At 43.0% G+C, this 21,595-nt stretch overlaps 1 protein-coding gene across 1 annotated transcript; it reads left to right on the top strand.

The window, feature by feature from the left end:
* The first annotated feature begins 726 nt into the window (after window positions 1-726).
* On the top strand, window positions 727-20,337 carry CPT2 (carnitine palmitoyltransferase 2). The gene is made up of 5 exons (XM_012639449.1): window positions 727-1,020; window positions 10,752-10,832; window positions 12,315-12,421; window positions 17,107-18,411; window positions 19,766-20,337. Exons 1-5 carry the CDS (start codon window positions 869-871, stop codon window positions 20,095-20,097), a joined length of 1,977 nt encoding a protein of 658 aa, XP_012494903.1. The 5' UTR covers window positions 727-868; the 3' UTR covers window positions 20,098-20,337.
* The last annotated feature ends 1,258 nt before the right edge of the window (window positions 20,338-21,595 follow it).

Raw genomic sequence — 21,595 nt, 5'->3', positions numbered from 1 at the left:
GATTTTTGTGGTGACAGGTAGCCTCTTGCAGTAGGCTGAGAATGGGAGACTCTCTACAGCCAGAGGACAAGAGTTTCCTGTGAGCAGTGAGCTTCCTGTGTTTGGAAATGTTCAAGCTGAGAAAGGATGTTCAAGCAGAAGGGATTCTGCTTTAAAGGGACGTATGCACGGAAGAGGTGGTCAGCGGGAGACTTCACGGTTTCCAGCCCCTGCACAACTTTTTTCTAATATCCGCTCAGCCGAGCTGGCAGGGCGGCTGTGCAGTGTTAAGAGTCATTTTACGTCAAACATGTTCAGCTGGGCGAACGTCACGGATTTCTGAACAAAAACAACCGGCACCGTGTCCTCCTTACCTGTTACAGGCACTTTACATACTAAGTTATCTTATTTCATATCTAGGAGTGGGAGGTACGTTGAACGATCATGATTTCTGTTTCTTAGGTGAGAAAATAGTCCATAGTCTCGCAGAAACGGAGTCCGGGTCAAATTTAGGTTTATCAGATCCCCCAAACGTTTCGCAGCTTTTCTTTTTCTTCAGCTCCAGTTTCTATCTTGCACCAAAAAAGGTGAAGCGGACGGCTTGGGAGCTCCGTTTCCCGCCTCCCCGGAATGGGCAGATAGCAGTCGGGAGGCGGAGCCCCTTCCGGCGCGGCGGTGGGTGGGACCGGCCAAACCGGGGGCGGGGCCTGGCGGGCGGGGCCTGTCCTGTCCAGGGGCGGGGCCAGCGGGCCGGAAGTGGCCCACAGCCGGAGATTAACTGGGCTCCGCGTCCTGACGCAGTGTCCCTGGCGCTGAGGCGGCGGACTTGCCTTTGTACGCCAGAACTCCCTTGCCCGCCGCGTTCTCGCTGCCGCAGCCTCCCGGGACTATGGTGCCCCGCCTGCTGCTGCGCGCCTGGCCCCGGGGCCCTGCCCTATGCCCGGGAGCTCCCTGTCGGCCCCTCAGCGCCGGGACCGGGCCCGGCCAGTACCTGCAGCACAGCGTCGTGCCCACCATGCACTACCAGGACAGCCTGCCCAGGTGAGCCCAGCCTCCCGGTCCCCGCTGCCCGCTGCCATCCCAGGATCGGCGCCACTCCAGTCACTCATGACTCTGCTACTGGACTTGCTGCTGCCCCCAAGCCCCTACCTTGGAGGCTACCACATCCCCTAATCTGAAGTCCTGTGACTTTCAGAATCGCCAGCCACAGGAACCATAGAACTCTCAAATTCTCTTCCAGAACCCTCCGTTGCTCTCTCAGATTCCCTCTCCATTGACCTAACTTCCAACCAGATGTCCTGAGTCCTTCACATTTCTCCCTGGAAAATGTCCAGCACCACCACTCTAACCCCTCCAACTGGGGTGTCCCCTGAAGTACTTTAATGACTGCTCCGCATTCCTGCCCAGAATGTGGGTAGGCTAATTCCTGACACATGATAGTTACTGTCAACGGAAAAAAGACCAAACTCTGTAAAATAATTTTAAAGAGATTTACTCCGAGCCAAATTCGAGGACCATGACCGGGAGCCCCACGCCCAAGAGGCCTTGAGCAGTGGACTCCGTGTGGCGGACTCCGTGTGGCCGGGTTACAGTTTGGTTTTACACATTTCAGGGAGACAGGGGTTACAGGTAAAGTCATAAATCAGTACGTGGGAGACATACATTGGTTTGGCCCAAAAAGGTGGGCCATCTCGAAGCGGGAGAGCTTACAGGTTATAGGTGGGTTTAAAGATTCTTTGGCTTGTAATTGGCTAAAGACATGAAACTTTGTCTAAAGGCTTGGGATGTTTCAACATAAGGAGCTGTTTATCAGAGATAAGCCTCTGGACATAGATTTGTTCTGTAAACCTCTGGTTGTACAGGACCTGCAGGTTTGTCTTGCATACCCTTAGGCCTCTTATAAAGGATGTTATAAAGGATGTCCCCAAGAAGGGAGGGGGGCATGATAAGGCATGTCTGACCTCCTTCCTCCTGGCAGGCAATTTAGTTTTAGGATATTCCTTTGACCATGAGGGGGTCCATTTAGTCAGCTAGTGAGGAATGAGTCTTAAAATTTTATTTTAGTTTATATTACCCTCCCTCAACTTCTCCCAGCACTACCTTCTTCACCCCTGTTACTAAGGACTCTCAGCCCCACCCCCCTTTCCTGCAGTACTCTGCTCTTTAGCACCCATCATTCCTTACAAGCACACCCCTCAAGTGTTCACCCTTACCCTCAACTTATCCTCCCCCGTGTCCTTTTTTTTAATCTTCTGAGTCCAGTCTTCACCTGGAGACTTTTCCCTCCCACCAAACCCTCAACAGGTTCCTCCCCCTAAAATATCCTTCCTCACCCACATTATGCCTTGTAACTTCAGCCCACCCTCAGTAGCCCTCCCAAACTCCATCTTATTCAAATTAGATCCAGGGCCACCAAATTCTCTCTGTTCCCCTTCACCATAGGCTGTCCCCCAACCTTTTGAAACACTTCACCCAGAATCTACTTCTCATATGAAAATAGCCCCAATAAATCTTCCTCACCCCTTCCCTCACCCAGTACCTTCTTATATCTGGCTTCCAGTTTTCCCCGTCTTTGAACTCTCATCCTTCATTTGAGTTGCCAGGTCTTCTTCTCCTATATTAGAAATTTTCTTCACCCTCTGGCTGGGTGTGGTGGCTCACGCCTGTAGTCCCATCTACACTGGAGGCTGAGGCAGGAGGATCGCTTGAGCCTGGGAGTTCTGGGCTGCAGTGAGCTCTGATCGCGCAACTGCACTCTAGCCTGGGCCACAGAGCTAGACGCCATCTCCAAAAAAAAATTAATAAATAAATTTTCTTCACCCTCTAAAACCAAACCTAAACTAACTGCGCAGTTCCTGGAGCCAAGTTACAAATTTGTCTCAAAGACCCTTCTTACTTTCTTACCAAACTACCATTAGGGATCCCCCAGTCTAGGGGCCGGAATCCTGCACTGCCCCCTGCCCCCAAATAGAACAAACATCGTTATCACAGGCCTCACCCCAACTACTGGGTTGCTTTTTTTCTCCACATCCAGGACCACTTAACCCAGCATCATTACTGCCCTACCCCTACCCTCTCAGGAAGATCATCCAAGGGTGATTCTTGTGAAATTACATCTTGTGCAGACATCTAAGGCAGATTGAAATGAGATTATCTAAACTCAGCAGGAAGGAGAGAGAAAGAAAGATGGTCTTTGTGCTTATGGGATAAGCCTGGGACACGGTTCCTCCTGTCAGCCTGTGTGTATGAGCTGAGTCAGTATGTGGGTGAAAGGTGAGGACTGACAGAACTGGTCTTCACTTGCCAAGCCTGGAAGTCAGAAGGTCATTGACTTTCAGGCAGGCCTGGGCCCCACCCAAGTTTAAGATCAGAGGGATTTTTTTTTTTTTTTTTTTTTTTTGAGACAGAGTCTCACTCTGTTGCCTGGGCTAGAGTGCTGTGGTGTCAGCCTAGCTCACAGCAACCTCAAACTCCTGAGCACAAGTAATCCTCCTGCCTCAGCCTCCCAAGTAGTTGGGACTACAGGCATGTGCCACTACACCTGGCTATTTTTTTTTCTTTTCTATTTTTAGTCGCCTAGCTAATTTTTTCTATTTTTTTAGTAGAGATGGGGATTCACTCTTGATCAGGCTGGTCTCAACTCCTGAGCTCAAGCAATCCTCCCGCCTCGGCCTCCCAGAGTGCTAGGATTACAGGTGTGAGCCACCACACCCATCCCAATCAGAAGGATTTTCTGCATTTTAGAACTGGAAAGCTGGAGGGAATATTCAAGATCATATATTCCAACCCCATCCACAACACAGAAATCAGTAGAAAACTGGAGGTGCAAATAATACCACTAGTCACCCATGTGCAACCCTAAGCAACCAACTTCCCCCACGCTTCTGTTATCTCATGTATAAACTGGGAGTTAGGTAAGATGAGAGATGAGATTTTTTTCTGTCTCTGAGGTTCTAGACCCATAAAAGGTATAATCTTTGACACTCATATTGATGTCACACTTGGTGAAAAGCCCTGACTTTCAAGTCTGGTAGAACTTAGTTTCAGATTCTGGCTGTGCAACTCTTTAGCTATAACTTTGAGCAATTCTATTAACTTCTTCTAGCCACAGTTCTTACCTGTGAAGTAGGAATGGCAACACACAGTTCTTAGGGCTATTATGAGGATAGACTGAGATAAGGTGCATAAGATAGGGAACTATCATAATTATTAATAGTTGCCCTGGAGAATGACCAGTCCTTTTGTATTGGGTGTTCCAGCTGGGTCTCCCTTCCTCTTCCTGTTCCTATCTTATCACTGCTGCTTTTTAACCAAGTGTCTTGGACTCTTTCCTTTAGGAACCCTTGCATTATCGTTTGCTTATTTTTTAGGTGTTATGTTTTTTCTTGGCCCTTTTTTTTTTTGTGAGTGTGGTAACATATAACATAAAATTTACCATTTTTAGATTTATAGTTTGGTTATTTTTAAGGGTTATGTTTATATAACCTCAGGATGTAAAACTGCAAGTCCTGAGGAGATAAAGGGTGGATCCGTTTGACCTCATTCTCATTATTAACTTGATAAACACTCTAATGTGGATTTGGAGACCAGTCATGGTGAGGAGCTTGCTGTATAGTGGGTATAGTGGGGGAGATTTGACAGGTAAACAGTTAGGATTTAATGTGAAAAGTGGGAAGCAGCATCTTCAGGAGTAATAATGAGCCAGGAGTCAGACCTGATTTTTAATCCCAGCTCCAAGTCTCACTAGCCATGTGGCCAGGAGCAAGTCTCATCTAACCTAAAAATGGGAATTATATATTACCTGCCCATCAAGGAAGTTAGAATTAAATACCCTGATATAAAGCACTTAGTACGGAGTCTGGCACATAGTAAATACGCAGATATTCACAAGTACCATAATTGCTTTAAACAAACATTTGTTGCATGTCTAGAATGTGCCAGAGGAGCACTCTTGTGTGAATGAGTTGGTGCCTGGACCCGTAAGGGAAACTTCACAGAGGAGGTTGTTAGGGTGGAGACTTATGATAGAGAAAAAATTTTCCAGGCAAAGATAAGAATAGGAAGAAGAAAAAGTTTATTTTAATTTTCCAGATGGAAAAGGGCCAACCCGGAAGTGAAAAAGTGGGAGATAATGTTGGCAGAGAGAAGTAGGTGTTCAGGCTTTTTGTTTAGGGGTTGTAAAGGGAGTGAGGAACATTTATGGCTGTAGCCAAATTAACAAGGTACTGTGAATTGTTGTATCTGTTTCTTTTTTGTTAGCAAAGCGGCTGCCTTTCCTTTGGAGACAGACTTATCGCTTCATTGTGATCTTGTCATTGATTCTGCTCTTGAGATACAGTTTCTCCGTCAGGAACTGAGGCCTGTAGCTCACCCCTGCTGCCTGCTCAAGTCCACTCAGGAACTCCTCCAGCCTGTAAAAGCAAATTCTAAAAGGCAGTTTCAGGTGATTGTAAAGAGAAAGATTTACATTACCTTTCTGTCTGCTGGGCTCTTTTTAGATGTGAAAACAGAGCCCCACAGGGTGTCTGTGGGGCGCATTGAGCACCTCAGAGCATGGGCTCGCTTGCCTGACAGCATGTACTCGTGTGCTCTGGAGAGCAGAGAGAGACTGTATATGTCGTGACCCGTTTCTAGGCACGAGGAATGAACACAGAGACAAAGAGACACAGACACACACAAAGACGGTACAAGACTGCAGCACCTTTCTGTCGCAGTTTCTTTATTTATAACACAGCTTGTTTGGCAACTGTCCCACCGCAATTTCTTTGTTCCCACACTGTCCCGACTCAACACGTCCCGTTCCTTGTTGTTTCGTCCTGTTCCTTGTTGTTTCGTCTCCGGAGAGCAGATATTTGCATCTGAACTCTCTAGCCCCTCCTGTTTGCAGGGTTAGGGCGCCCTGGCTCGTTTGCAAGCCCACAGGCATGTTCTGAGAAAAACAACAAGGAACCGTTCCCAGACAAAATGTCCTCTACACGTATATGATTGATTTTAGCCCTTACTATGGATTAAATAATTTTTCTGTTATTATGCTATCAAGATCATTCTTTCAGAGGTGACACTTGAGTTGGAATTTGAAGTTCACCAAGCATGAGGAATGAGGGAAGGATACAGCAGCACATGCCAAGGAACAGAAGCCTGAATTACATGACACTTTCAGAAATTTTGAGAAGATTATGGTAGGCCTAGCCCGAAGTAAAGAATCACCATTTGGGCCTTAAATTATTGGAATTAGCCTGGGGTGTATATGGGGGCGAGGGGCCCATTATGTTAAAAAAAAACCCAAAAAAACAAAAAAAACAATTATCAGGCACCAAGTTAGGTCTATAATTGATCCACAATAAATGTCAATTATCTGTTGTTTTTCATTTAATCCCTAATCATTTTAGGTGATAACTGGCCTTCAAGACATACCGGCAGGTTCTCTAGAATTCAGATGGGAGTTGCCAGGGTATGGAGAATAACAGAGGTAGATACAATAATGCTATGACTTTACGCCTGAGGAACTCTGTGAAAACTATCCAAATGATAACTATTAATAGGTTGTGTAAACCTAGAAAAGGCTTTGTAATTGTGTTCTTACAGGAAGAATAACAAAGTGCCTGCTGCTTAGAGGCTGACTAATGACAGTAGAGTAACTTACACAGGAGGTAAATGTGCTTAGTGCTTACTTCCTTGTTTATTAGGCAAAGGATGGAGATAGGGTGGGGAAGGAGAACCCACTGGTTCAGATGGAACTGCCACACACCTTTCTTGAGACCCTGGCTCTACTCTTTCAAGGCCTGGCGGGTTACATCACAGGGAGCTCAAGGAACTGCCAGAGTGCACATGAAGCCACTTTTGGTGTTCTTTGAGGGATTGTGGAGAAGCAGGGTAGTGCAAAGAAACTGAAGGTGATCTTACATCTCTTATTTTCATGAAAATAAATGTTTACTGGGAGAACGGTTTGTGAGCACTTACAGAAAAGGAAATTGTTACAGTAAAGACATTAGTAGTAGCAAGTTATAGAAACTCCAATTCAAACTGGCTTAAGTAAACAGGAATGTATGAGCTCGCAGACCTGACCAATCCAGGTTGGATCAAGGGGCTCAAATCATGTCATCAGGACTCTGTTTTGCCTTCTGGCTCTTCATTTGTGTGACTCCGTTCTCAAGCAGGCTCTCTCCTTGTGACAAAGTGGCAACCAGCACATAAAGCATAGCTTACACCCTAATCTCTCAGTGACTCCAGCTATTAGCGATTCCCTCTTCCTAACAGTTCCCAAAAAAGTCCTCTAATTAAGTCTTATTTGTTCTTACTGGGTCTCATTAGGAGGGTGCTGGTCCCTCCTAGAAGCTGGTGAGTAGCTCTCTTTGGAGAGAAACCTGAAGGCAAGTGGTATTTCATTAGATTTAGAAAGATGAGGAGGTAGCGGAAGTGCTGGAGAAGATGTTATAGAGTATAGGGTAGTTTATTCAGAATGGAATGGGAGTTCTAAAAGTTATAGTGGAAGGGGCTGGTGAGGAATTATGGCCGCCTGGGGCCAAACCAGATGTTGCTGAGCGGATAGAAGGAAATAGTAGAAGGAGTAGTAGGTGATGGGATTGTGCCTAATGTAGAAGCTGTTGATATATGAGAAAAGCAGGAAACTAGCAGGGAAAGGGAAGGATTTAGAGTGTGTTATCTGTAGATCACTATAGATACCTGGATATCTGTAAACATTTTGTGTGTGCTGTATGTTTAGTGTTTCCCGTGTGTCAGGTTCCTTGCTAAGTTCTTTATATTATTTCATTTAATCCTCATAATAGCCCAGTGAACTATTATTTAACAAATAGAGATGGGGCTGGGGGAGGCCAGAACTTTGCCCCAGATCACATGGATAGTGAGTGCCAGAGTCCAGGATGCAAGCCTGGATCTGTGTGATTCCAAAGTCCAGGAACTTAACCTCTCCAGCATACCAGACTGTTAGTGATGGACTTGTGCTAGGTGTGGTTGGAACTTGACAGGTGCATTTCAGAGTTCTTCCCTCCAACTCAGGCTGGAAATGGAGTCTGAGGGACATAAAGTAATTTTTCTACCTTTGACCATATAGCTGGAGATTAAGTAGCAGAGCTGGGCTTCAAGCCTAGGTCTGATTCTAAATCTCGTTTTTCTTTCCACTGTGTCAGTAGTTCTTATACTTTTTGTTTTTTTGTTTTGTTTGAGACAAGAGGCTCGCTCTGTGGCCCTGGGTGGAGTGCAGTGGCATCATCATAGCTCACTGCAACCTCAAACTCCTGGGCTCAAGCGATCCTCCTGCCTCAGCCTCCCAGAGTGCTAGGATTACACAGGTGAGCGTAGCACCTGGCCTAGTTCTTATACTTTTAGATTTCACAGATCGGTAAAATTATGAGGGAAAAATACTGCTGTCGACATTTTCTTAAAAGAAAGAAATTTTAATGATTGCCACACCCCAAAAAAGAACATAATCTGAGAATTAAGGGTAGACTTTTAAATTAAGCAAATTTAGCAAATTTGTGAAAAGCTCACTATACTGTTCATATTTTTTATTGTGAACCAGTAACTCCATCACCATGGCCATTGTCTGCCAAGAATTAGATAATCCAGTGATGCAGACTGTATTGCTATATAATATTTACACTGATGGCATTTTCTATAAGGTGAAAATATAGACCTGGGAAGTGTGGCATATTCATTAAATTATCTTTAATATATTTTATAGAAAACAAGTGATTTTTGTATCCACTATTGTTTTTATACATAATCTATGCAGCCTCAATTTAGTTCCATCTAGAAAATTTAGTTTCTGTTGTATTCGTAACTTAAAAACAAATAATCACCCTGAAGATTTGTTTCACTCCACTAAAGTAAGATCTGCCTAGAGTTAACAGTCCAGAATTTTTTTTTTTTTTTTTTTTTTGAGACAGAGTCTCGCTTTGTTGCCCGGGCTAGAGTGAGTGCCGTGGCGTCAGCCTAGCTCACAGCAACCTCAAACTCCTGGGCTCAAGCAATCCTTCTGCCTCAGCCTCCCTAGTAGCTGGGACTATAGGCATGCGCCACCATGCCTGGCTAATTTTTTCTATGTATATATTTTTAGTTGTCCAGATCATTTCTTTCTATTTTTTTTAGTGGAGACGGGGGTCTCACTCTTGCTCAGGCTGGTCTCGAACTCCTGACCTTGAGCGATCCACTCGCCTCGGCCTCCCAGAGTGCTAGGATTACAGGTGTGAGCCACCGTGCCTGGCCCGGAATTTTTTAATGAGGACTGTTTTTTATCAAACTACCATTGTCTATAATTTAAAATTTTGTTTTAAAGGAAGAAGGTAAATTTAATATCTATACTGTATTAAAACAAAGTCTTAAGAAACTCAAATAGGCAACTTTGTGATTCTGAGGTAGCTGGGGTGGCGTTTGTGATTTTCTGTGTCAGTGATTATAAGGAGTTCTACAGTGTTAAAGTGGTGTGTGTGGTTACTTAGTGCAGTCTAAGTCCATATGGCTGTAAATAATTGAGATTTCTTTTGTCATCATGTTATGGATAAACATGCATTGAAAAATAAATCGACGAATCACAGTGTATCTTTTTTTTTTTTTTTGAGACAGAGTCTCACTCTACTGCCCCGAGTAGAGTGCCGTGGAGTCAGCCTAGCTCACAGCAACCTCAAACTCCTGGGCTCAAGCGATCCTCCTGCCTCAGTCTCCCAGGTAGCTGGGACTACAGGCACACGCCATCATGCCTGGCTGATTTTTTTTTTTTTCTATTTTTAGTTGTTTGGCCAATTTCTTTCTATTTTTAGTAGAGACGGGGTCTCGCTTTTGCTCAGGCTGGTGTCGAACTCCTGAGCTCAGAATGATCCGCCTGCCTCGCCTCCCAGAGTGCTAGGATTACAGGCGTGAGCCACCGCGCCCAGCCCACAGTGTATCTTATATTAAGCTTTTAGTCTATGCTTTGTGGATAATGTTTCGGTTTTCCTAAGTGACTCATACATTTAGATATTTTGCTCATATTAATATTAGTGTTAATTTTGAGTTGACAGAGGTACCTAGCAAACTATGATTGCTTTGATACTAGGGGATATATCTTTCAATAAAACTATGAAATGAAAGAGAAAATAAAGCTCACTGTACTGTCCATGTTTTTTGATTTCACTGTGGACCAGTAACTTCATCACTGTAGCCATCATTGGGATCTTCTGGTAGAGAATGATGAGTCGGCAAACTGTTTCTCCTGTTATTTAAGCACATGGGAATATCTTCTCCCTCCTAATAGGATTCCTGGTGTACCCACATGGCTTGATGGTCAACTCCTACCTTTCAGTGACTATAGCCCCCATGTTTGGCTGGCCCCTGGACAGACTCTTGTATGATTCTCTGCCGTAAAGTGCACAAGAAAATTTTTAAAAATTGAACCTTTTTCCTTTTATCCTGGGGGAGAAAAATGCAGTTGTTCAAACTAAGGGTAGAATTAAATCAGTGCCAACACAGTGTTACCAGAGGTATTCTAATTGTAACCAGGAGAAGGGAATGCTTGGGATAGCTTCTGCTTCCCCATTTTGAATCTATTATTATTATTTTATTTAAAAAAGTTTAGTTATTATTTTACTTAAAAGTAGAGTTACCATTGATACTTATATTAGTAAATCCATTGATTCTGATTTATCAGTGGCTTTCCATCGTTGCTTCTTTTGGAAGGAAATTAATTATCCAGTAATCAGTTTAAAACTTCAGCTTGTGAAGGTAATTAACCTCTTCCACATATTGTCAGCCTTACGATGACCTTGCTTTCTCCCCAGGCTGCCTATTCCCAAACTTGAAGACACCATTAGGAGATACCTCAGTGCACAGAAGCCTCTCTTGGATGATGGCCAATTCAGGTAAACACTGAAAACCCTGCGTGAACATGGTAGGGTGGTTCAAGAGGGGCTGGCAAGTAATGGTGGACCAAGCTTCAGGGAATGTCTGTGATTTGATTGGGTTTCCAGGAACCTGGAACCTAGTTTTATGCAAGTTCAGGAAATGGATTTTCATTCATGAAGACTAACTAAGCCCTGAGGTGAGAGTTCGTCTAACCAGACTCAACAGGAGGTGGTTGATAAGCCAGAATGCCAAATTTATACTTTATCTCAGCATGTGTATCTGGGAGGCTAGTTGGTACTGGTCAATTTGCAGAGGGCATGTGCTCTTGGTAGGGAGGTCCATTGAGGAGACCATATGGTAGACCAGAAGATTGCTTGCTGAGCATGTTTACTGGGTAGGGAGTGTGCCTCCAAAATTTATGCTCTTTTTCAGTATATGATTTTATTTGGAAATAGGGTTGTTGCGATGTTATTAGAAAGATGCAGCCCTAAGGGCCTAAGGTAAGCCCTTAATCTAATTCAACTGGTGTCCTTATAAGAAGAAGAGACACAGAGACAGCTGTGTGAGGATGGAAGCGAGATTGGAGTGCTGTGTCAACAAGTCAAGGAATGCCAAGGATTGCCAGCCACACTGGAAGCTAAGAGAAAGGCATGGAACAGATTCTCCCTTAGAGTCTTCAGAGAGGATGTGGTCCTCTTGACACCTTGATTTTGTGCTTGTAGGCTCCAGAACTGTGAGAGAATAAATTTTTGTTGTTTTAACCCACCTAGTTTGTGGTACTGAAATTGGAAAATAATATAGGATATTGTCAAAAAATGGATTGCATTAAGCTCTTGTAGCCTAGTGTAGTATTCTTTTCTATAATGGAAATTTTTTTGTACAGATGACTGGCATTGTCATTAAAATCACAGAGTCCTTCACTGGACAGTGATGGAGAAACAGATGGGCTATTCATAATCTAGTCCTCTGTTTTTAAATATTCCTTTTAGTCATTTGAAATTTCTCTTGATAGGGTAATAAATTAATAGCTGCCAGTTATTAAGTAAGTATTGTGTTTTAAGCTATTCTAAATCCTTGGCATTGTAAATATCTTTTAATCATGTACGGTGGTACTATTATTTCTATTTTATATATCAAGAAACCAAGAATCAGGGAGATCTATTAATAGTAACTTATCCAAGGTCACACAGTTTGAAAAGTGACAGAGCTGGGATTCAAACTTAGCTCTTTTTGACTCCAGAACTTATGTCTGTGCCAAACTGCCTCTTAGAGTACAGATTGTCTTGTGAGATGTTGACTAATCTTCCCGACCAATCATTTTAAGAAGATACCCTAGATTTATCCATTTTAAGTTGACTCCTATTCTTCTGATCAGAGATACTTTCTGATCTCATCCCAGGTTCTGGGGATATTCTGTTAGGGACTCAAAGCTTCTGTATGAGTTCCTGACCATGGATTCTCTACCATAGTTTGATTCTGTCTTTTCTTAAACGTTTCAGGAAAACAGAACAATTTTGTAAGAGTTTTGAAAATGGGATTGGAAAAGAACTACACAAGCAGCTGGTTGCTCAAGACAAACAGAATAAACATACAAGCTACATTTCAGGTTGGTAGGCTGGGTTGTGGGTATGATTTTTCTCAGAGCCCTCCATAGTGAAAAAAGTAAGGCATCTTTTCTCTTGTTTTGGTCTCAGAAATATTTTTGGTGAGATCAGTAAATGAAGTAAAGTCTTATCCTCTCTTCTGGAGGTAAATATTAAGGCTGAGTGTATTCCTCCTCTACTAAGGTATTGACTGGAGTTGGTGCTCAAGAACAGTGGCTTGCCTTCTCTAGATGGGATTGAGACAGAACCTAATCGTTGGTCCTGTCTGAAAAGTCCTGTGAGTATCATTCTAGGTCCTTCACAGTCTGGCCGAACTGCCCTCTCCACCCTCATTTCTCACTACTGTCCCTGACGCCCTTCATGCTTCCATAAAACTCATTCCTCATTGTCCCTGAACCCATCAGTCTTTCATTCTTCTGTGCCTTTATGTGTGTTGTTCCCACCACCATGTTTTCCCTGGAAAATTCTTCCTTTAAGATCCAGGTAGGGTGGTATTTCTGTGAAAGCTTCTCAGTCCTTTTCCTTCTCTATTGAGAGTTGGTTGCTTCCACCTCTGTTCCTACAGCACTTCTTTTAATTTGGTTTATATTTTTATCAAGGTTATACATGCACCTAGTTTACAGAGTCAAATAGTTCCATAAGGCTTATTAGGAAAAATTGCAATTTCTTCATTGTCCCCTAATTTCCCACTTCTCACTTTCAGCTCCTGTCTTAATTCTTTTGATATATAATCCCGTATCTCTAACTTAGATACTGATATTACTGCGTTTTAATTTTTTAGTTTTAGGCATTATCTATTGACATCTCACTATGGAAGATTAGAATTTAGCAGTCTCTTACATTCCTACCACATGAGTGTGCACACATACTTCTTATCCCCTCATTTTCTCGGCATAGTTATTTGTAATTTTGGTTAACTTAGTGTACCTAGTGTTTATACTATTATGATCATATAAATGCTATTGTCAGCTGAGTCATGTAGCATATTGGGATTGTTTTTCCTTTCCTGTACAAATGTTTTGTTTTCCCTTAAGTTAATAATTATCTCATCCTTTCTCTTGTTTAGTTTTCTATGTTCTTATTAATTTATTCTCAGACTCTTCCCAAGTGGTCTAAATCTCTCAATATGTGAAAGCACATTAGACGTTCTATCAGTTTTGGTCTTCTTGACTTCTGGAAGTCTCAGAATTTGTGACTTGCTCTAGTCTGGCTTTGTGAACCTCTTGGCCTGCTGTGAAGCTGCTCTCCTGGGACCTTTCACCATCAGGCATAGCATCTATTCATCTCTTCTCATGTTGGGATTCCTGTTTCTTGTATATCATATTTTCTTCTTTTTTGGCTTTTCTCTTATTTTGTCAGAGCACATATTCTGCTTACTGTCTGGAAACAGAACATGGGAAGCAAAATTTTAAAATGGCCATCATACTTCATTGACAGCTCCTTTGGCTAGGTTGGAAATCATTTTCCCACAGAATTTTGAAGGCTTTGCTCCATTGTCTTTTAGCTTCCAGTGTTGCTGTTGGTAAGTCTAATGTTATTCTGAGTCTTAATTCTTTGACTAATTCCATTCCCTGTCTGTGGAAGCTTTTAGAATTTTCTCTTTGTCCCCAGTGTTCTGAAATTTCAGATAATGTATTTTGGTGTGGGCCTGTTCTCAGCCATTTTACTGGGCCACTCATTGAGTCCTTTGAATCTGGAAACTCACGTCCTTCAGTTCTGGGATATTTTCTTATTTTATTTCTTTGATTTCTTCCTCTTCGTTTTTCCTGTTTTCTCTTTCTGGAAATTTACTACCTAAGAAGCTAAATGATTCGGTGTTTCTCCAAAAATCCAGAAAGAGATTATTATTCAGGTTTGGAATTTCCAGACTTGATCTTCTAATTGTCTTACCTTTTCTCTCATATTTTTCATCTTTTATTCTTTTTGTTCTGTTGTCCGGGAGATTTACTTAATTTTATCTCCCAACCCTTCTATTGAGTTTCTAATTTCTGCTTTCCTATTTTTTATTTCCAAAAACTCATTTTGTTCTTAGGATGTTCTTTTTTAAGAATAGTTTTATCTGTGGGAACTTTTTGTTAAAGGTCTCTTCTCCCTTCATAGTCTTATCTCCTCCAAGGTGCTTTTTTCCATTTGTTTTGCCCTCTTTCGTCAGATGCTTGGTAATCCTTCTCTGTTGTCTTAAATGCGTGAGATACTAAAAAGCTGTTGGAAGAGCTGTAAATGAGGGTGGGGCTTGTCAGTTACGGGATTCACTGTAACGTGATCTGGCTCCACTATTTCCTTGGGGTGCCCCTAGTGGTAGTGTCTTTGGGTTAGATTCTCCAGGGAAGGCTTTTCCAGTAAACTGTCAAAAAGGTTGCTAGTGTTACAGAAGTAGGGTAGGGAAGAAGGTTTGAGATCTCTCCTGTGACTTAGGTCTCCCAGTTTTGCTTTCTCAAAAAAATAAAACTTAAGTCTTCTACCAGAGTGGGGAGAGAATCTTGGGGTAGTGGTGGTGATCTAATTAAACAGTCTTTCAACCATATATATCTAGATTGCTTAAGCCCTATGTTGGTGGAGGGGGGGTTCTGCTGTGTAAATCCTTATTTCTCGACTTTCTCTCCTGCTAGTTTAGGACTGGCTTTTTTTTTTTTTTTTTTTAAGAGACAGCGTCTTACTAAGTCACCCACCTGGAGTGCAATGGTGTGTTCATAGCTCACTGCAACTCCAACTCCTGGGCTCAAGTGATCCTCCTGCCTCAGCCTCCCAAGTAGCTAGGACTATAGGAATATACCACCATGCCCGGCTAATTATTTTTTTGTAGAGATGAGGTCTTGCTATGTTGCCCAGGTTGGCCTTGAACTCCTGGCCTCATGCGATCCTCCTGCCTCTGCCTCCCAGTATGCTGGGATTATAGGTGTGAGCCACTGCTCCCGGCCGGGATTGGGTTTCTTGTGTGTGTTAGTCATTACCAGTTGTCTAAATGCTTTCCAGCTTCCAATATTTGTTCTTTTCTCTCATTCTCTTGACCCTACTGGTTTATGTCTCTTTAAAATTATTTTACTAAAGGGAGGGTCAGAGGCATAAATTTATGTCTTCTTTGTTCAAATATATCTTACCCACCAGTACTTCTTATGTTTTATTATTTTAGTGCATTGTAATACGTTTTAATTGTCTCCTTCTCCAGAGATCTTCAGCATCAAAGACTGTCCTATTCTCTCTAAATCCCCCCAGCCAAGGCCTGGCACAGCACTGATTATCAAGGAACAGAATGCAATGGAATGAATGGACCAACAAATGAATAATAGATAAATTTTCATCTATTAATCTTTTTCCCAGTGTTTTACGTGTAAACATTATTCACTCCAGTGGAAGATGATGGTCCTTCTTTTTTTTTTTTTTTTATTTATTTCAGCATATTACGGGGGTACAGATGTCTAGGTTACGTATGTTGCCCTTGCCCCCCCTCCCCCCCAAGTCCGAGTTTCAAGCATGTCCATCTCTCGGACGGTGCGCATTGCACTCTTTGTGTATGCATATACCCATCCCCTCCACCCCCTCCCCCCTCCCGATGGTCCTTCTTTATAGAGTTTATTCATGCTTGGTAATCCCAGTAGGAACTTTCCTTGAAAACACACTTCCTGATAAAATATTTTTTCTGGAATTTTTAAAGGCAAAACCCACAGAAATGCAGAGGGCTAGTTTGAGTGATCCACATGCACAAGGAAAAACAAATATATACTGTACATAGAAGGATGGTGAAGATGTCTCCCCTGCCTTATTAAGGAGACAATCAAGTATAAATATTGTCCCTGAAAGGAGACGAAGCAAGAGAAACCTAAGGAGATGGGGTGGGAATTAAGTATTCTGTTCTAGTATGAATGCAAGCAAGGTGTTACTACGTTTTATTTCTTTATGAACCAAGAAAGAAAACAGACTGAGAAAGAAAAAGCAAATAATAAACATTAGGAAAATGCAAATCAAATCCACAATGATATACCACTTCACATCCACCAGAATGGCTCCAAGCAATCAGACATGCAATAACAAGTGTTGCTGAGATATGGAAAAATTGGAACCCTCATATACAGCTAGTGGGAATGGTATAGCCACTTTGAAAAGCACCCTGGCAGTTCCTCAAAGGTGGAAAAGAGACCACATAACCTAGCAATCCCACTCCTAGCTATACACCTAAGAGAACTGAGAACATATATCCACACAAAAACTTGTATATCAATGTTCATAGCAATATAATTCAAATAGCTAAAAGGTATAAACAACCCAAATGTCTATTAATTGGTGAGTAGATAAAATGCAGTATATCTATAAAGGAACATTATTCAGTAATAAAATGAAGAACCTCAAAAACATTATTTTAAGTGATAGAAACCAGATGTAAAAGACCACATATTGTATGATCCTGTTTATATGTCATGAATTATTGCAGAGCAAAAAGAAACATCGGGGAGAGCCAGGCAAGGTGGCATGAGCTACAAAGGAGGCTGAGGCGGGAAGATCATTTAAACCCAAGTGTCCAGTCTGGGTGACAGCAAGACCTCGTCTCTAAAAAAAAAATCAGGGAATTCTACCCTCTGGAAGTTGATGTCATTTCTTCTGCCTATGCTTGAATTTTTTTCTTCCTCATATTTTACTTTTAGGAACTGCCTTAACTTTTTACATTGCTGGTTTTTTATTTTTAATTTTTTAGGTCCCTGGTTTGATATGTACTTAACGGCTCGAGACTCTATTGTCCTGAACTTTAATCCATTTATGTCATTCAATCCTGACCCAAAACCTGAGTATAATGACCAGCTCACCCGGGCGACCAACATGACTATTTCTGCCATCCGGTTTCTGAAGACATTCCGGGCTGGGCTTCTGGAGCCAGAAGTATTCCACTTGAACCCTGCCAAAAGTGACACTGATAGCTTCAAGAGACTCATACGCTTTGTGCCTTCCTTTCTGTCCTGGTATGGTGCCTACTTGGTCAATGCATATCCCCTGGATATGTCCCAGTATTTTCGGCTTTTCAATTCAACTCGTTTACCCAAACCCACTCGGGATGAACTCTTTACTGATGACAAGGCCAAACACCTCCTGGTCCTAAGAAGAGGACATTTTTATATCTTTGACATCCTGGACCAAGATGGGAACATTGTCAGCACCTCAGAAATCCAGGCGCATCTGAAGTACATTCTCTCAGATGTTAGTCCTGCCCCCGAGTTTCCTCTGGCCTACCTGACCAGTGAGAACCGGGACATCTGGGCAGAGCTCAGGCAGCAGCTGATTAGTAGTGGCAATGAGGAGACCCTGATGAAAGTGGACTCTGCTGTGTTCTGCCTCTGCCTAGATGACGCCCCCATTAAGGACCTTATCCATTTGTCCCACAACATGCTGCATGGTGATGGCACAAACCGCTGGTTTGATAAATCCTTTAACCTCATCATAGCCAAGGATGGCACTGCTGCTGTCCACTTCGAGCATGCTTGGGGTGATGGTGTTGCGGTGCTCAGGTTCTTTAATGAAGTATTTAAAGATAGCACTCAAGCTCCTGCTGTTACTCCACAGAGCCAGCCAGTCACCACTGACTCCTCTGTCGCTGTGCAGAAACTCAGCTTCAAGCTGAATGATGCCTTGAAGACTGGCATCACTGCTGCTAAGGAAAAGTTTGATGCCATTGTGAAAACCCTCACCATTGAATGCATCCAGTTTCAGAGAGGAGGCAAAGAATTCTTGAAGAGGCAGAAGCTGAGTCCTGATGCAGTGGCCCAGCTGGCCTTCCAGATGGCCTTCCTGCGTCAGTACGGGCAGACAGTGGCCACCTATGAGTCCTGCAGCACTGCAGCATTCAAGCATGGCCGCACTGAGACCATCCGCCCAGCCTCGATCTTCACAAAGAAGTGCTCCGAGGCCTTTGTCAGGGAGCCCTCCAAGCACAGTGCTGGCGAGCTTCAGCAGATGATGGCCGAGTGCTCCAAGTACCACGGCCAGCTGACCAAAGAAGCTGCAATGGGTGAGGCAGGGGTGGGGAGCATGCCCTTGGGTCTTGTTGCCCCCAGTGCTTGAGTAATCCTCGGTAATATTCTACCCCATTCACTAGGTTTAATCCATCTGCCAACTCCCAAAGTGATTTTTTTTTCCCCTTCCCTAGCAGTCTGAACAACCACACTAGCTACTAGGCATCTCCTCAGCGGGGATGGGGAAGGGCATTTAACTTTATCCCTGTTTAAGGTCATTTTCAGCTGTGACACATGATTCTCCCTTTTCTATTACTAATTGGTCGTCAGGCTCACTTTTGACAATTTAGGATTTCTAAGCCTGCAGCCCCTCTAGCTTCACGTCAGTTGTATGTGTCAGCTCCCTGTAAATAGGTCATCTCAGAAGCTCCTCCAAACTTAAGTGTCATCCTTCTTTACCTCTTTGTGATAAAACTCAAGACTTGAAAAGGACCTGAAGGATCACATAGTCCAATCCTTTCATGTAGCTATAAAGTCCTGGAACTGAAAGACACTTCCAAGACATCTAGTCGTCTCTCTCCTGCATTTTACAGGGAGAAAACTGAGGCCACTGGCCCAGTGTTACAGAGCAGGTTAGTAGTAAGGCTGAGATTAGAACCTTGGTCAAATACCCTTTCTATTTTGTTCCCCCGATTCAATCTTCTCCTTTACACTTGATTCGGACTCTGAGTTTTACCCGAGTTTTTGAGTACATCGCTCTCTTCACACACTTTTTTTTTTTTTTTTTTTTTTTGAGACAGAGTCTGGCTCTGTTGCCTGGGCTAGAGTGCCGTGGCGTCATCCTAGCTCACAGCAACCTCAAACTCCTGGGCTCAAGCGATCCTTCTGCCTCAGCCTCCCTAGTAGCTGGGACTACAGGCATGTGCCACCATGCCCGGCTAATTTTTTCTATATATTTTTAGTTGTCAGATTAATTTCTTTCTATTTTTAGTAGAGACGGGGTCTCGCTCTTGCTCAGGCTAGTTTCGAACTCCTGAGCTCAAATGATCCACCCGCCTCCGCCTCCCAGAGTGCTAGGATTATAGGCATGAGCCACCGCGCCCGGCCCTGTCTCGACTATTTGATTGAATTTTTCAAATCATACTTTCATTTTAGGCTCATTTTTAGCTCAGCTGTTGACAGCTGTTTTTAAATATAACGTAACATAACAATACATATTTAAAATAATTAAAAGTATTCTAGAATGAGCTGAAGGTTAACGAGCTGGGGTATGAATACAGAGGTAGACAGACCCTTCTTTGACCCTTAAGGATGGTATTAAGGGGATTCCTACTATGGGTGGGAGGTTTTCCTAAGGTCCTGTTCAGTTCTGAAATTCTGAGACACTGTTTTCCGTTTTGTCTCTGACAGGCCAGGGCTTTGACCGACACTTGTTTGCTCTGCGGTACCTGGCAGCAGCCAAAGGGATTGCCCTTCCCGAGCTCTACCTGGACCCTGCATACAGACAGATAAACCACAACATCCTGTCTACGAGCACACTGACCAGCCCAGCTGTGAGCATTGGTGGCTTTGCCCCTGTGGTCCCCGATGGCTTTGGCATAGGGTATGCTGTTCATGACAATTGGATAGGCTGCAATGTCTCTTCCTACCCAGGCCGCAATGCCCGGGAGTTTCTCCAATGTGTGGAGAAGGCCTTAGGGGACATGTTTGATGCCTTAGAAGGCAAACCCATTAAAACTTAGCTTCTGGGTGGGTGCAAAGCCACCATCACTTCGTCATGAATATTGCAGCCCATGTAGCCAATAGGTGCTATTCTGTGACTAATAAAACTAATCATGAGGTGCCTGAGCAACTGGTGCTGCAGGCCTTAGCTTTAAAATCATGGTTTAAAGCTAAACATGTAATTTCTGAGTGGGACTAGATAATAACTGAAGATAATGAGAGATTTCAATTTTAAGGGCATTTGATCAGGAGGTAGGATTTGGAAAAATAACTCAGGTGTACTATTGTTTAAGCAAAAATAAAATTTAATTTTTGCTTGAAGAGTACTTCTCTTAATTTTTTTAACCAAATTTCCTAATCCCCACAAAGAGCTTTCCAACAGTAAGTTCAGTAAGTTCCCATTGGCTTCTGGCTTCATGTGATGGTGGGATTGCTGTTTCGTCCTATCAATTTGCCCCTCTCCTGGGACACCATCTATTTAAAAATACTCTTAATTTTCCTGAAGAGTAAACTGCTGCTGCTTGATTCTAACAGTCCTGTGGTAAGGAAGCCTCTTTGTATGGATTTAGGGAGTGCTATCTTACTATTCTTCCAGCCAAAAGATTATACACGTCAATTATAATTGGTGCGTATTTATTTTAATTAGTTGAAACTCATGTGCTAGGTATGGCTGGCCTCAGGTAGATGACATCACTCTTTACATTTTGCAGTTGTAGAAACTTCTACATTGAGTGAACATGGAATTTTTTCCTTCCCAAGTTATTGTTAGAACACTGCTGTAACATGAAAGGAAGGGTGTTTTTTGTTATGCTGTGTTTTGTTTTTTGAAAAGGAAGGGGTTTTGTTTATGTTTACTTTTATTGCATTCCCAGTGGCTTCCCAGTGAGTTAGTGGATGGCTGGGATTTGGATTCTGGTGTGAGTCAGTCACAAAGCATTGCCTCATTTAATCCTCCGTACAACTCATAGAAAGCATTACCCCATTTAATCCTTAAAATTCATGAAAACATACCTGCATGTGTTCTTAGTTGACGCCACCTATCCTCAGTGGTATTTAGTGAATGCCAGCAGGTACCAGGGCCTCTGTATGCTGTAGTTTGGTCAGAGAGAGACCCCTGGTGGCTGCCGATGTACATAAACATACTGCAGCTCTCATTCATGAATAGCTAACTTGTATCCTGGTTCCACCTCTTCCTCACTTGATGACCATAGGCAAGTTATTATGCCTCTCTGTCCATGAACTCGTCTTGGCAAAATGGGGATAATTACTATAGCATGGGGATGTTATGATGATTCACTGTAACAATATAGGCAAAGCACCTGGCACATAGTTGAAGCTTAATCTGTGTTCTTCTACTGCTCTGTGCTATCTACTGCTGTGCTTCCAGTCCTTACTGAAGTACTGACCTCATCTGAAGAGCGAGTTCCCCACAGCACTGGTCTTCGGACCAACTGTATCTTGCAGGGCTGAAAAAACTATACCTTGTGCTTATGGTCATGGTGAACGTTGGGTGCATGG

Source organism: Propithecus coquereli, unplaced genomic scaffold (assembly GCF_000956105.1).
Source record: "Propithecus coquereli isolate 6110/MARCELLA unplaced genomic scaffold, Pcoq_1.0 Scaffold14, whole genome shotgun sequence".
Classification (NCBI taxonomy): Eukaryota; Metazoa; Chordata; class Mammalia; order Primates; family Indriidae; genus Propithecus; species Propithecus coquereli.
The sequence above is the reverse complement of the archived record's forward strand: the minus strand, read 5'-3'. Positions and strand labels throughout refer to the sequence as shown.